Source organism: Dermochelys coriacea, chromosome 2, assembly GCF_009764565.3.
Source record: "Dermochelys coriacea isolate rDerCor1 chromosome 2, rDerCor1.pri.v4, whole genome shotgun sequence".
Taxonomy (NCBI): domain Eukaryota; kingdom Metazoa; phylum Chordata; order Testudines; family Dermochelyidae; genus Dermochelys; species Dermochelys coriacea.
This window is the reverse complement of record NC_050069.1, coordinates 180,234,411-180,249,080: the sequence shown is the minus strand read 5'-3', so window position 1 is coordinate 180,249,080 and position 14,670 is coordinate 180,234,411. Positions and strand designations below refer to the sequence as shown.

The 14,670-nt window shown below is 40.5% G+C and overlaps 1 protein-coding gene across 6 annotated transcripts in view; it reads right to left on the bottom strand.

The window, feature by feature from the left end:
- The window catches only part of ELMO1 (engulfment and cell motility 1), a 438,626-nt gene that overhangs the window by 329,485 nt on the left and 94,471 nt on the right, over positions 1-14,670 (bottom strand). For all 6 annotated transcript variants that reach the window (XM_038391750.2, XM_043508739.1, XM_043508737.1 and 3 more), the window contains 2 exons: positions 12,188-12,228; positions 10,585-10,657 (listed from right to left, as the gene is read on the bottom strand). In XM_038391750.2, the coding sequence (XP_038247678.1) occupies positions 10,585-10,657; positions 12,188-12,228 (114 nt within the window). The remainder of the gene's footprint in view (positions 1-10,584; positions 10,658-12,187; positions 12,229-14,670) is intronic.

Sequence of the window (14,670 nt, the reverse complement as noted above, 5' to 3'; positions counted from 1 at the left end):
CACGATATAGATCTTGTAGGTGTTTGTCTCTGTCTGAAGGGTTGGAGCAAATGCGGTTATATCGTAGAGCTTGGCTGTAGACAATGGATCGTGTGGTGTGATCTGGATGAAAGCTAGAGGCATGTAGGTAGGAATAGCGGTCAGTAGGTTTCCAATATAGGGTGGTGTTTATGTGACCATCGCTTATTAGCACCGTAGTGTCCAGGAAGTGGATCTCTTGTGTGGACTGGTCCAGGCTGAGGTTGATGGTGGGATGGAAATTGTTGAAATCAAGGTGGAATTCCTCAACGGCTTCTTTTCCATGAATCTTCACAGTCAGCTTTGGACTGAATTATCTTGATTAATTTTGTATCATCTGCAGACTTTGCCACTTCACTGTTCACTCCCTTTTGCAGATCATTAATTAATAATACATTCAACAGCACAAGTCCCAGTACAGTAGCCTGGTGAACACTGTAGTACGGCAGGTGGAATGGGCTAGCTACCTGAGTATAAGCCTGCCTGACTCCTTAGGTCCATACATGGTAGGCTAGCCCTTGCCACCGCCCATGTTGCAATGTCCACACTATTATTTTTAGCACGCTAGTTCGAGCAGAGATAGCACATGTGTCTACCCAGGCTAGGAGGTATGCTCACAGCTGCAGTGTAGATGTACTCTAAGATTTATTCCCAGTGAATTGTGGGAAAACTTGTTTGTCCGAGCACAGAGGAGGAACTGTGGGAAGGCACTGGAGGACTATAAGAATGCGAGTCATTCAGCCTGCATCCCTTCTGTAAAGCAGGCAGGTTAGCAGCCCAAACAAAAGAAGACCCCGGCCCTAACCGACACCCCCAGCCATCCAACAAGCCTGGGTTAAAGCACCACCAAACTCAGCTGAGAGGTCTGTGCATGGATCCGAGGAGGGTTAGGAGCAATACCTGTCTAAGAGCCCAGGCTAACTGCAGGGAAGACATACCCTAAACCAATTTCAAAGCTCCTCTTTAAATGAAACTGGTTCAACATTGTGTGTGTGTAGACAAGCCTTGGTCTCCTGAGGTGCTCCACTCTGTTCTGATGCTTTATTGTGGAACATCACAACTGCTAAACACCAAGTGAACATGGGTCTGGCCCACAAGGACACAAGCAGAATCAGGCCCTATACCTCAATACCATCATATGCAGGAATACAAATGATTCATCGTTATTGGCTTGATTTTCACAGCTCTTGCCCTGACATGTAGGGTAGTAAAGCAGAATATAGCATCCCTCTATAGTATATCAACCCCTCACCTTACTCTCCTGCTCAAGATTGTAACTCTGGCCACAAGGGAAGGAAAGGAAGACAAACTGGCTACTTGACTGACATTCCCTATTTCAAGTAAGTGTGTAGTGAGGGGGCAGAAAGTGAAAAGAGCTTTCACCCTCCCTGGCCCTTTTCCACTTGCCAGCCAGAGTATCTGGCCGGGCACACTGCAAGGAGTAAGCTGCACCAGGATAAAGGAGTAGGAGAAATTTGTGACTGATCCTCAATGATCTTCAACAACAGATCCACTGTTTTAACCCTCTCTATTCCTTACACAGGGCAAATGGCAAAGTTCCAACCTAGCCTTGTATCACTATGTAAATTGCACTTCTAAGAACCAGCATGGATAAACATCTATGTTTTTTTTTTATTTAAATCACATTCTTTTAAATTTCAATTAAATTTAACTTTAACTGATTTTTTTCAAAATAAACCTATTTAAAATTAAATTTGAAATTGAGAGCTATGTTAAGACCTAAACTACATATAATCTATTAAAATCAAGTGATTTACATACCAAAAATAATGTTAAATCAGTACACATTTGCTGCCAAGTTTTAAAGGAAGTCAAACATTTGAAGGCAATGGCTAAGCACCTGGAAGATCAGTTGTTGAAGTGCTAAGCAAGCTTTTGACAACAATAGCCTCCTCTGCAGGTGCAGAAAGAATATTTTTTATTTCAGTTTATGCAGCTAGTTCAGTTCAATGACTAGTTCATTCAAAGTTAAAAACCAACTGGGAGTTGGAAAAGTAGGAAAGCTTGTTTTCCTCCTCCGATATATGAATAAAAACTAGTTAAGAAAGATCTATAGGTTCTAAAACCTTGAAGGTCATGGGGACCAGAAATAGGGTTGCCAACTTTTTGATTTTAGAAAATCAAACACCCTTGCCCTGCCCCCTGCCTTAGGCCCCATCCCTGCCCCATTCCTTATCCAAGCCCCCTACCCCATTAATTCCATTCCCCTCTCCCTCCATCGCTCACTCTCCCACACCCTTGCTCACTTTCACTGGGGTGTGGCAGGGGTTTGGGGCATGGGAGGAGGTGAGAGCTCCAGTAGGGGGTGTGGGGTGCAGGAGGGGCTCCGAGATGGGACAGAGTGTTGGAGGGGGTGAGGGCTCCAACTGGTGGTGCGGGCTCCAGGGTGGGGCCAGAAATGAGGGGTTCAGGGTGCGGGAGGGGGCTCCAGCTGGGACAGGTGATTGGCGTGCAGGGGAGGCAAGGGCTCCAGCTGGGGGTATGGGGCCAGAGAGGAGGGGTTTGGAGTGGAGGAGGGGGCTCAGGGCCGGGGCCGGGGTTGGAGCATGGAGAGGGTTCAGGGTGCAGGCTCCAGGAGGAAGTTTGGGTGCAGGAGGGGGCTCAGAGCTGAGCAGGAGGTTGGAGCATCAGGGCCAGCTCTACAGTTTTTACCGCCCCAAGCAGTGAAAAAAACCTGTCGTCGAATTGCCGCTGCGGACAGCAGGAGAGAGAGAGAGAAGCTGCCGCCGAATTGCCACTGCCACGGGAACTCTGCCACCCCTTTCTAACTGCTGCCCCAAGCACCTGCTTGGAATGCTGGTGCCTGACCCAGTGGAGCATGGAGGGGATGCAGGCTCTGGGAGGGAGATTGGGTGCGGGAGAGGTCTATGGGCTGGGGAAGGGGTTTGGACTCTGAGTGGCGCTTATGTCAGGCAGCTCCTGGAAATGGCCAGTATGTTCCTCCGGCCCCTAGGCAGAGGCGTGGCCAGGCAACTCCGTGCACAGCCCGCGCCTGCAGGTGCTGTCTCCACAGCTCTCATTGGCTGTGGTTCCCAGCCAATGGGAGCCGTGGAGCCGGCACTCGAGGCATGGGGAGGGGAGCACACGGAGCCTTCATGGCCACCCCTGTGCCTAGAGGCTGCAGGGACATGCCGTCCGCTTCCGGTAGCCTGCCTTAGCCCCGCTGCACCACTGACTGGACTTTTTTTTTTTTTTTTTTTTAACAGCACAGTCAGCGGTGCTGACCGAAGACTCCAGGGTCCCTTTTTGATCGGGCTTTCTGGTCAAAAACCAGACGCCTGGGAACCCTCACCAGAAATCATGAGTTCAATTCACTAATTACAGAGAATACTTCCTTTGTTTAATAAATTGGTTTAAAATTAAATACAAAAGCATGTGATAAACTTTTTCTCTTATGTATCCAGCACATTTAAGGTAATTGTATTTAACTGATAAAAAATTAAAATTCTGGTTTTATACATTTTTAACTGATTGATTTTGAATTACCGTCCAAATAAGAGATTGACAAAAATTACAAGTAAAAATAATCATCATGTAGTATACAACAAATGCATCATTCATCATTTTCTAACAATCAAAAATGTAAAAATTAGTAATCTGAATAAAAGCTATATGATTGCTTAAATAAATGTGTCTGGCTATAGTGTGTCCTCCTGGTTAGCAAAAAGAAGCATCATATTTAACATAAAGGCTACATTTAATTGCAAATCAATGCGTTTTAATGGCTACTAAACAATGACAAATCAATCTTTCTTTAGGAACATAATTAAAAAATTAGAAATAAAAAACTTGATTAATATCTATGATTTAAATCAAAGTTTCCTGCATACTCACTTAAATCATGATTAAAACTGATTATTTTAAAATTACTTTGATTTCAATCAATACACCCTAATAAGAATTACAACCACCACCACCACCACCACCCCTTGCTCTTCCAAAGTTTATAGGGGCCTTTTTGTTGTTCTTTGTACAACACCTAGTACTATAGGATCATGATGCATGACTAGGGCTCTTAGTCAGTACTATACTACAAATAAATAATAAGTTTGAACTATTTTAAGTACCTTCCAGTTACTATCCTGGGATAAAAGAATTGCAAATAACTGAATAAAACCAATGAAGAGGTCCCTTAAAATACTGGTTAGGTTTGTGGTTAAATTTTGGCACTATGTATAGGTAACTTACTTTCTTCTTACTGTCTTTGATAACTTCTGACATTTTAATAAAAACTGCTATAACATGTTTGTTTGTTTTTTATATAAACATTTTCATTTTATTTAATTTTTTCCCAAAAAATAACAACAGAAAACAAAGCAACAAACAAACAAAAAGGAATGGGCAGGGAGGGAAAGAAAAGGAAGCTATTATGCTTTTTTGTGGCACTGATATTATAGGCCACACCGAAACCTGGGACCCAAACACTTCTGGATATAGGGTAGTCTGGATCCAAAAGCCTCTCTTTCTTCATTTGACCCATCTCTTGTAGAAACCCTGGCTGATCTGCTAAAACTTTGCCCTTACACTGATTGAGAAGGTTATTGTTAATCTTTTACACTGATTTCTCCAGTGACTATTTCATTTTGTTATGAAGTTAGAAAAGCTATGTGAACAGAGAGCTGGTTGGTGTGTGTGTGCGGTTTTAAGGTGACATGAGGAAATAAAGGACAGTTTCAAAGCTAGGAGTTATTACTGAATTAACAGTTCCATGTTCATAACTTTTTTACATCAAAATTTCCTACCGACCAAAATTATTTTCATTTGGTTTCATTCATTCCTTATAAATAAAACTTTAGACATCATAAGGTTTGTAACTGGCATCTAACTGAAAGGCCATAAATTAACAAGTGACCAGCTCACCAAAGATATAATCTGCACATAGACTTTTGAATATCTATACAGGGGCAGTTAATCTTTGCCAACAGTGCAAAACATTAAACTTTAGGGACGGCCTTTCATAAGTGGTCTGTGAGTCACCCAGCATGGCGGAGTTAAACTGCTCACTGCTGTTATCCATCTATTCATTAGTGTACTAGCTTCACTGAAGAACATGAGCTTATCACGAGCTCTGGTGTTCCCCTGCGTTCACTTTGGAAGCAGCATCTTATTAAGCAAAAGATGGGGAGACCATGTAGAAGTGGCCTGTATAATCATCTCTTTATAGCATGCATCCAGCTGGCAATGGTAAACAGTGAACAACATTAATAAAAGTCACAGACGTGTGAGTAATACTGGTGGCATTTAATGCTCTTCTCACTTATTTACGTGACTCAGAGTCAGACACACATTTTTTCAGCATGGAATAAACAAACTCATCAAAATCTTCCTTGTAGCACAACCCAAAACGTTCTAAATGACAGTCTCTTCCCACCCAAACCATGAATTAAAACCAACAAAAAGCTAGCAAACTTTCTTCTGAACCAAACAGAAAAATCCCAGAGCAAATCTTCTCCAAGACAGAAACCTGAAACCCACCAAGGGTAGAGGTTAGAGCTGAGTGGCCTGTGGAAATGTACCCCTGATTCTTTTGTTCAAACAGCCTGTGTATTTCTCAAACTTTGCTTCTGAGAAACCTTCTCTGCACATACGGTACTTACATGTAAACCATCAAACTCAGTCATGCCTCATTCTCTGCAAAAACGTGCGTCACAATTAAATGTGATGGGCAAAGCATTCCCATTATATAATTCAGGAGGGGAGGAAAAATATCAGCCATTTCCTAAATTAGTTCATTCAATAGTTTCCCCCCTGGAATCCTTTGAAGTGTCTATCCATTTGAATTTTAAAAAGAAAAGAAACAAGAGGAAGGTTCTGAAATGAACTAAGGCATGCACAGAAGGTTATCTGGTACGACTTAAACAGTTAAATGAAAAACCATATATAAGGTCTGTGTATATTTATTTATTTATTTGATTATGAGCAGTCCCTTGAGATTGCTAAAGTTAGTCTTTCTAAACACTTTACTGTGTCATCAAAGTTCCCTTCCATTTTTTCAGTTTTTTACAGGGAGGGAAATGGGTGGGGGGGAATTAAACAAGAAAAATAAGCTTAAGTCCCAACTGGAAATACACAAAACAGCTCTATGACAACAGTAAAAAAGTGTCTTCCCAACTTAATAGAAGTCCGTGCAACCTGGGATAAAACCAAATTGCTTTGTACGCTGCACAATGCCTTGTACACTTGATCTCACAAACACTGCTCACTAGCATGGATAGCCTCATAAGTAAATGCACATGCTGCTAAACTCTGCACCCACAATTACTGACTGAGGAAAATCCTTTGCGCTTATGTTAACACCTTCAGTTTGGCCATCATCATTGCCAGGACACAGACACAGAGAATGGTGTTTCAAATTAAAACAAAACACTAACACCAAAAAAGTCAGTCAGCATGTACACAGTGGAAAATCAAATTTCAAAAATATCCACATAAATCTCTTGCAGTATGTCTATATCTCAATCACAAATCTTTTTATTTATAAGCATGGCATAAAACTAGAACTGGTCAGAAAATAGGTTCTATCTACTGACCTAGAAAATTTTGATTTTTCAGGAAAAAATCCAAAACCTCAATATTTCAGCCAAAACCAAAAATATTTTGATTTGGAAATGCCACTGTGCTGCCTCATGCAAGTGGTCATTCAGGTGCCTCGTGCTCCCATTCTCCTCTATCAGCCAGGTTCCCTGGTTAGACTACTTCTTCCATGATGCACAGTAGTCTTCCTAGGAAATAGGAAGTGCATCATGGGAGATGTAGTCCAGCCAGTAAGCCCAGCCCATAGAAGAGAGAGGGGACACCAGGCACCAGATCACATATCTGAATCAAAAAATTCCAGAAACTTTTCTGGTTCTCAAGTGTTCCATTTTTCAATGAAAAATTCAAATTTTCTCTGGAAAGCAGATGCTTTCATTTGGTCAAAACCGCAATTTTTTACAAAAACAATTTTGACAGAAAATTTTAAACTGTCATACATAAAACCCAGCCAAATCATTTTCACTAAATAAAAATACGTTCTTTATAATGATCAATTTAACATTTTGACATTGATTAAGATGGTATCTAGAGATATTTATCACTTGGGAATTTAGTTACATTATTTTCTGGTGTGCAGCCCAGTTAGGGCCCATTCCAAAGCCCAGTGAAATTAAATGGAGTCTTCCCACTGATTCCATTGAATTTTGGATCAGGCCCTTACTGCACAGGTCAAGAGTACTGCCTTTGTAGCAACATATTAACTTCATTCTTTTGGCCAAATTCATCTCTGTTGTCATTTCAGTGAGCTCAGCAGAATTACACTAGACAGGAATGCAAACCTTTGAATTGTTTAAATGAGTATATACTGTTAATTAGTAAGTTTCCCATTTTTATTATAATTATAATTAATTACGATCAAAGCTCATGCAATTATATGTTTTTGTGAACTGCCCATTGCCATGGCATCTGGGCCCCAAAACGACTTAAACCAAAATCACATATACAAAGCTGGAGTAGAAGTACAGCATGTAACAGGGAGGTGGCAAGTATTACACAGTCCTTGCAGCAAATTTCTACTAGATCAGATCAGCCACTTAGAAAAAAGGGAAGTGGTGTACTGAAGCTTTCTTTAGCCTTCAACAAATACTGTATTTCTTACGTTTTAATTTCCTCTATGCTACTTCCCAGTGAATGTGTATGTGCACAAACATAAGCAGCAGAGGGACTGAATGTCTGAAGACTAAATGAGCTTCATAAACATTAAGACCGTGGGCACCATCAGAACTCTTATTTTACATTTTAAAACCATTTACCACTGTAATTCTGAAAACAAGGAAACAAAATTTTAGTGAAAAAAAGTCATCATTAAGTGCTAGTTTCTCCCTACCTTATGCTGTTAGTTAGTTTCAGAGTAGCAGCCGTGTTAGTCTGTATTTGCAAAAAAGAAAAGGAGTACTTGTGGCACCTTAGAGACTAACAAATTTATTTGAGCATAAGTTTTCGTGCTGTAGCTCACAAAAGCTTATGCTCAAATAAATTTGTTAGTCTCTAAGGTGCCACAAGTATTCCTTTTCTTTTTTGCTGATAGTTAGCTTACTCAGACAGTTAACATTTATATTGTACACCCTTGCTCTCCCTTTGAAACTTGCAATCTTCCATGTAGTCATGCAGTATACTTTCAGGTTCAAGATATGACAGCACCTCTAGCCCCAGTCAATTCACCCTGCCCGTCTCTTCTCTTTCTCTCTCCCCCCGCCCCCCCAAAAAAACACAATGAAAAGTGTTTAAATAATTGAAAGGTTTGCACAAAAACCAATATTAGACAACAAAATTCAGAGATAAGACTAACTGTATCCTCAATTGAACTGGCTCCACAAAACACAAATATGTAAGATCAGTGTAAGATTAGTGTGTGAGGCTGTGAACCACATGTGTTAGAATACTTAGTTTATGATAATTTCCATCTGAACTGTGAATTCCTTGCCAAAAAAAAAAAAAATAGTGAGTCATATTGTGCAGCAAATATTTTTTTGTCTCCACTGATTTTATATTGTCATGGGTTGGGCTACACCTCATTGAAACTGCTCTCAAAAACAAAGTCCTTCATTTAGGACAGTTATAAGAAGCCATTAAGCTCCTTTATGGAATCAGATAGCAGAAACAAAAAGGGACCTCCAACCAAAACACTGGCATATGTCATCACCCAAAACAAACCTACTACACCTACTACAGGACAGGCCCAACAAAGAAAACAACAGAACGCCACTAGCCATCACCTTCAGCCCCCAACTAAAACCTCTCCAATGCATCATCAAGGATCTACAACCTATCCTGAAGGACGAGCCATCGCTCTCTCAGATCTTGGGAGACAGACCAATCCTTGCTTACAGACAGCCCCCCCAATCTGAAGCAAATACTCACCAGCAACCACACACCACACAACAGAACCACTAACCCAGGAACCTATCCTTGCAACAAAGCCTGTTGCCAACTCTGTCCACATATCTATTCAGGGGATACCATCATAGGGCCTAATCACATCAGCCACACTATCAGAGGCTCGTTCACCTGCGCATCTACCAATGTGATATATGCCATCATGTGCCAGCAATGCCCCTCTGCCATGTACATTGGCCAAACTGGACAGTCTCTACGTAAAAGAATAAATGGACACAAATCAGACGTCAAGAATTATAACATTCAAAAACCAGTCGGAGAACACTTCAATCTCTCTGGTCACTCAATCACAGACCTAAGAGTGGCTATACTTCAACAAAAAAGCTTCAAAAACAGACTCCAACGAGAGACTGCTGAATTGGAATTAATTTGCAAACTGGATACAATTAACTTAGGCTTGAATAGAGACTGGGAATGGATGAGTCATTTTTCCCCATGGTATTTGTCCCTCCCACCCCACCCCCCACTGTTCCTCTGATATTCTTGTTAACTGCTGGAATTAGCCTACCTGCTTGTCACCATGAAAGGTTTTCCTCCTTTCCCCCCCTGCTGCTAGTGATGGCTTATCTTAAGTGATCACTCTCCTTACAGTGTGTATGATAAACCCATTGTTTCATGTTCTCTGTGTGTGTGTATATAAATCTCTCCTCTGTTTTTTCCACCAAATGCATCCGATGAAGTGAGCTGTAGCTCACGAAAGCTTATGCTCTAATAAATTTGTTAGTCTCTAAGGTGCCACAAGTACTCCTTTTCTTTTCACCCAAAACAAAGGCACTTGTGAGGCTGCTCAGGAATTTCAACTATGTGGGCAGGGGAGCTTCACTGAGTTTTGTTTTAGCAGAAGGGTGTGCTCTGTGCTGAAAAAAGCAGGAAAAAGACCAAAGGAGAAGGTAGACAGCAAGGAAGCACCAGACATGGAAGCACTTGAAAAAAACTAACATCCTGAAAGAGTGTAGGACTTTGTACGTAAACAAGGAGGATTATATCAAAGACAGAACTGGCTATCATCAATTTCACCTCCTAATGGAACCACCACGCAGGACCCTGAATTTTAGCTAACCACTCAAGTCAAAAAGGGGGTAACAATATGTAATCATCTACATATTGTGCTCAAGTCTAACCAGGGTTAGTTGGCACAATGGTAAAAATGCCACTGATGCTACCATTGGTTCAACTGCACCACTGATGGTAAATAACAGAGCTATACTTTGCCTCTAAATTTGATGCGCTATAATCTTTATTTTTCACTGATTTTAGTGGCAGTGAAGTAGCTCTAAATTTGAACAGAATTTGCTGCATTTATTCATTCTCAGAAATATTATTTAATTAAGAAGAAATCCATTCAGTATATTGACCATCCTTGCCTAATGGGAAGCTTCACTAAAAAAGCACTCAGATATTTCAATTACACTCTTGTATGTAGAATTATGTTATGACAGTGTTTCCAGCAAGAGTTTAGATGATGCAAGCCTGATCCATTACAACCTGGCTGATCCAAGTACTCTAAAATTAAAATTTAAAATTGTCCTCTAAATTAGCTTCAAAACCAGCTTGTTGTGCAATAACATTTGAAATAGAATATGCAAAAAAAATCATGTCAAGTGGTTTACCTACCTTTTCTGTGATATAGAAATTGGAACTATCAGCATGTTGCAGTGCATAATATTCATGGTTCACAAGAGACCACCTTAAAAATATGAAAATATATGAATAAGAAAGTGAAAGAGGAAAAAAAGAAGCCTTGCTATTGGTGTTTAACATTATCAACAATCAAGTGTCCATCTGTTTCACATACTGTCCTATCTATAGATTCCAACACGTCCATTCATCATAGATCCAAGGAGAAGAGAGAAGAGTACAAAAAAAACCCCAACTCATTTAATGGACTAATTGTTCCCTTTCTCCTTTCCTCCTTCCACCCCTGAGGATTTGAAATGGAGAGCCCTCAGCTTGACCATTGAGTGATAGAAACAATGCAATAATATATTCCTTCAAATGCCAAGGTTTAAAACACAAAAATCAATCATTTGATCACCTTCCACTACATTAACATTCAATATAAAGCATTTTATGAAAACAAAATTTCTTCATTACAGATAAATCCTAAATGATAGTTACATCATAGTCAAAAATAAAACAAACATTCCAGAACAGCCCCATCCTATCAACACTACTAAGTGTAGTTTTCACTATAACAAGTAGGATGCACTGAACTCATTACAACAGATGTGTGCCTATAACATCAGACCATTATGCCGGAAATCTCTTGGGCAGGGAGCTTGTTTTGGTGACTCCTACAGCACGAGGCACACAGATGGTCCTTAACAAATTTAAAAAAAACAGTAATACAAAAATATACATGTCTTTTACTATATTTTAGCCTTAGTTTAATGAACTGTGAACTAGTTTCTGTCCTTCTGTATCACTAGTTAAAAATTCATTAAAAGAGCATTTTTTTTGCAAACATTAAACATTCTGTTTAAATATTACAATATGACAGAGTTTCTTCTGATTGTTAAGCAATTATTATACCAGGTTATGTTTCACATTTCACTTCCATGCTGCTTGTTCCATGGATTTGGTGTCCATCAGGCTTCGAAATACAATTCACAGTTTATGTTTCTTGACTTGTGAACTGAGATATGTGCTCGGTAAAGTGGTTGCACTTAAAATTAAAATTCATCTCTAAAACCGGCACATAAGGGATGTGTAGGTTTTGTGATAGCTTTCTGCACAGAAATGAGTTTTACCCCTTAATAAAAATAGAGGGCCAAGTTAAAGCACTTTTTAACCTTCCCAGTACACAGTTTTCAAGCTGAATTTAGCTGGCCATCGGAGTTTGCAAATTCTAAGTTTGAAGACAAAACCTTTTTGAAAATCAACTTCAGAATTTAGGAAGGTCATCACTAGGGATATTTTATTTATCTTGCAGAAAATCTGTGTGTCTGTTATTTATATTATGAGTGTTGTAGCTGTGTCGATCCCAGGATATTAGAGACACAAAGTGGGTGATGTTTTATTGGACCAACTTCTATTGGTGAGAGAGAGACAAGCTTCTGAGTTTACACAGAGCTCTTCTTCAGGTCTGAAAACCAAGGTTCCCAAAGCTTGGTCTCTCACCAACAGAAGGTGGTTCACTAAAAGACATTACCTCACCCACCATTTCTCTCTGTTATTTATTTTAAGAATCAAAAGGAAGTATAGTATCAGAACTTACCCATCGCAAACTTCTTTTATTATTGCAGACAAAGGTTTTTTCTGATTAAAAAATAAGAAAAATTCACTGTTAGAACATCACATCACAGCAATTAAACAAACATTTTAATTATTTCACGGGTTCAGTTCAATAATGCAAGTTAGTAGTACTCAGTTTTGCTTACTTTTTAATATTTAGCTTGATAACATTAAGAATTTTTTGGGTGTTCTGGGCAGCAAATTCACAAAAACATTATTGCTAGACACATTAGCATGATGATCTTTTTGTCATGACTGTTTAGCATTAGCTGTCAAGATACATTTTTGTCACCTTTACTCCTACATCATCAACCAGGCTTGTGGGGGCCTGGGGAAAATGAAGAGGTCTTCTATGGACACTGCATCTCATGGCCCAGCAAAAGCAGAAAGTTAAGATTTCAGCATGAGCATTTTTCAGGAATGACACATGAAGCAAGCAGTAAACAGTTTGATATTTTTAAGCTGCGTTTGTTGCTTCCAGAGATCAGCCATGTGTGAAGACAAAACTACATTTTGATTAGGAAATTCAGAGAACAGAACATAATGTATTCTGCAATGCTCTCTCCTAAATACATATTGCTTTCCTCCAATAAACATCCACTGAAAAGCAGTAAGATTCCAGTTGTGTGAGCTCTGCTTTGTCGTAAATATTCAACAGAACCATTTTGTGTGTTGCCACATAGTTGATTACAGAGGGTATTGTTCCTTCAAATCCCAAAATAGAAGGAACACTGTCTAGTATGAAGATGTTGCAACACCCTGAACACTGTTATAAACATAGCACATGCGTGTCCCTAGAGGAAACAGCATTATCTGAAAGAAAGTAAGTTTTTGTCACTTGGAGAAAGGGGACACAACTCACTTCTAGAACACTACCATTCCTCAGTTCCTCATTACTGGTTGGCTGCACAGAGTACAGCATCAGCTGCTGCTTCTGAAAAAAAGACTGTGAGTAAAATTTTCAAAAGCACCCAAGAGACTTAGCAGCGTAAATCCCACTTACTTTCAGCGACTTAAGGTATGTCTGCAATACCAATTATTTTCTGACACAACTTACATCAGCATAAAGCCACTGCAGTTAATATATTGCTTGTGCGCATGCATACTTCACTGCCTGCACCAACACTGCACACGCTCACCAGGAGCGCTTGCGTTGATGGACAGTGCAGTGCAACTCACTGGGAAGAAATTAGTTGGGCGGGGTGACTGAGACTGCAGGGCCCAGTTACCATCATGCCACTTTCTCCATCCCATAATTTTCATACTTAATTTGAAAATTCCTCAAACCCATGTGGGACTAGTCACTTTCCATCATCTTTAATAGAATCATGGAGCCTGCACTATTGTTCTGAATATTGCAAGCACAGGACGCACAATTCTCCAGTACTTGCAGAGCCACAAGAAGAGCTGCGAGGAACGTGACCATTTCCTGAAGGGCAGATTGCTGGAGGACAATTCAAGGTGGTTGGCGACGTTCACAGAGCAGCTGCAAATGGTGGAGTGCTGCTTCTAGGCCCGAGAAGCAAGCACTGTCTGGTGGAATTGCATCATAATGCCGGTTTGGGATGATGAGCATGGTTGCAGAACATTTGGATGTGCAAGGCAACATTCCTGAATCTGAGTGAGAATGAGAGCTGCACTGATAGTGGAGAAGCAAGTGGTGATTGCACCGTGGAAACTTCCAAAATGATTTCCCACTGACTTCCGGCTTTGGAATTGGAAAATCCATGGTGGAGGCTGTTGTCATGCAAGTATACAGGACCATTAACCATCTCCTGCTACAAAGGATTGTGACTCTCAGCAACATGCAGAACATAGTGGATGGATCTACAGCTGCAGTGAACTGAACTGCAGTGGAGGAATAGATATCATGCATATCCCTATTTTGGCACCAGACCACCTTGCCACAGATTACATCAACAGAAAGGGCTATTTTTCTATGGTTATGCAAGCGTTGGTGGATCACTGGGTATACTTCAATATCAACAACATTGGCTGGTCAGGGAAGGTGCATGATCCTCTCACATTTAAGAATACAGGACTGTTCAGAAAGCTGCAAGCAGGGACTTTCTTTCCAAACCAGCAGGTTACCACTGGTAATGTTAAAATGCCAATAGTGATCACAGGGAACCCAGCCTACCCTTTACTCCCCTAGTTCATGAAGCTGTGCACCAGCCACCTCGATAGCACCAAGGAAAAATTCATCTACTGGCTCAGAAGGTGCAGAATGACAGTTGAATGTGCTATTGGTAGACTGAAGGTATGCTGGCATTGTTTACTCACAAGATTGGATCTCAGTTAGGAAAATATCCCAGTGGTTATAGCTGCCTTTTGCGTCCTGCATCGTATCTGTGAAGCGAAAGGGGAAACTTTGCTCCTGGGGTGGAGGTGGAGTGGCTCTCTGCTGAGTTTTAGCAGCCACACACAAGGGCTATCAGAAAAGCTCAACATGGAGCAGTACAGCTC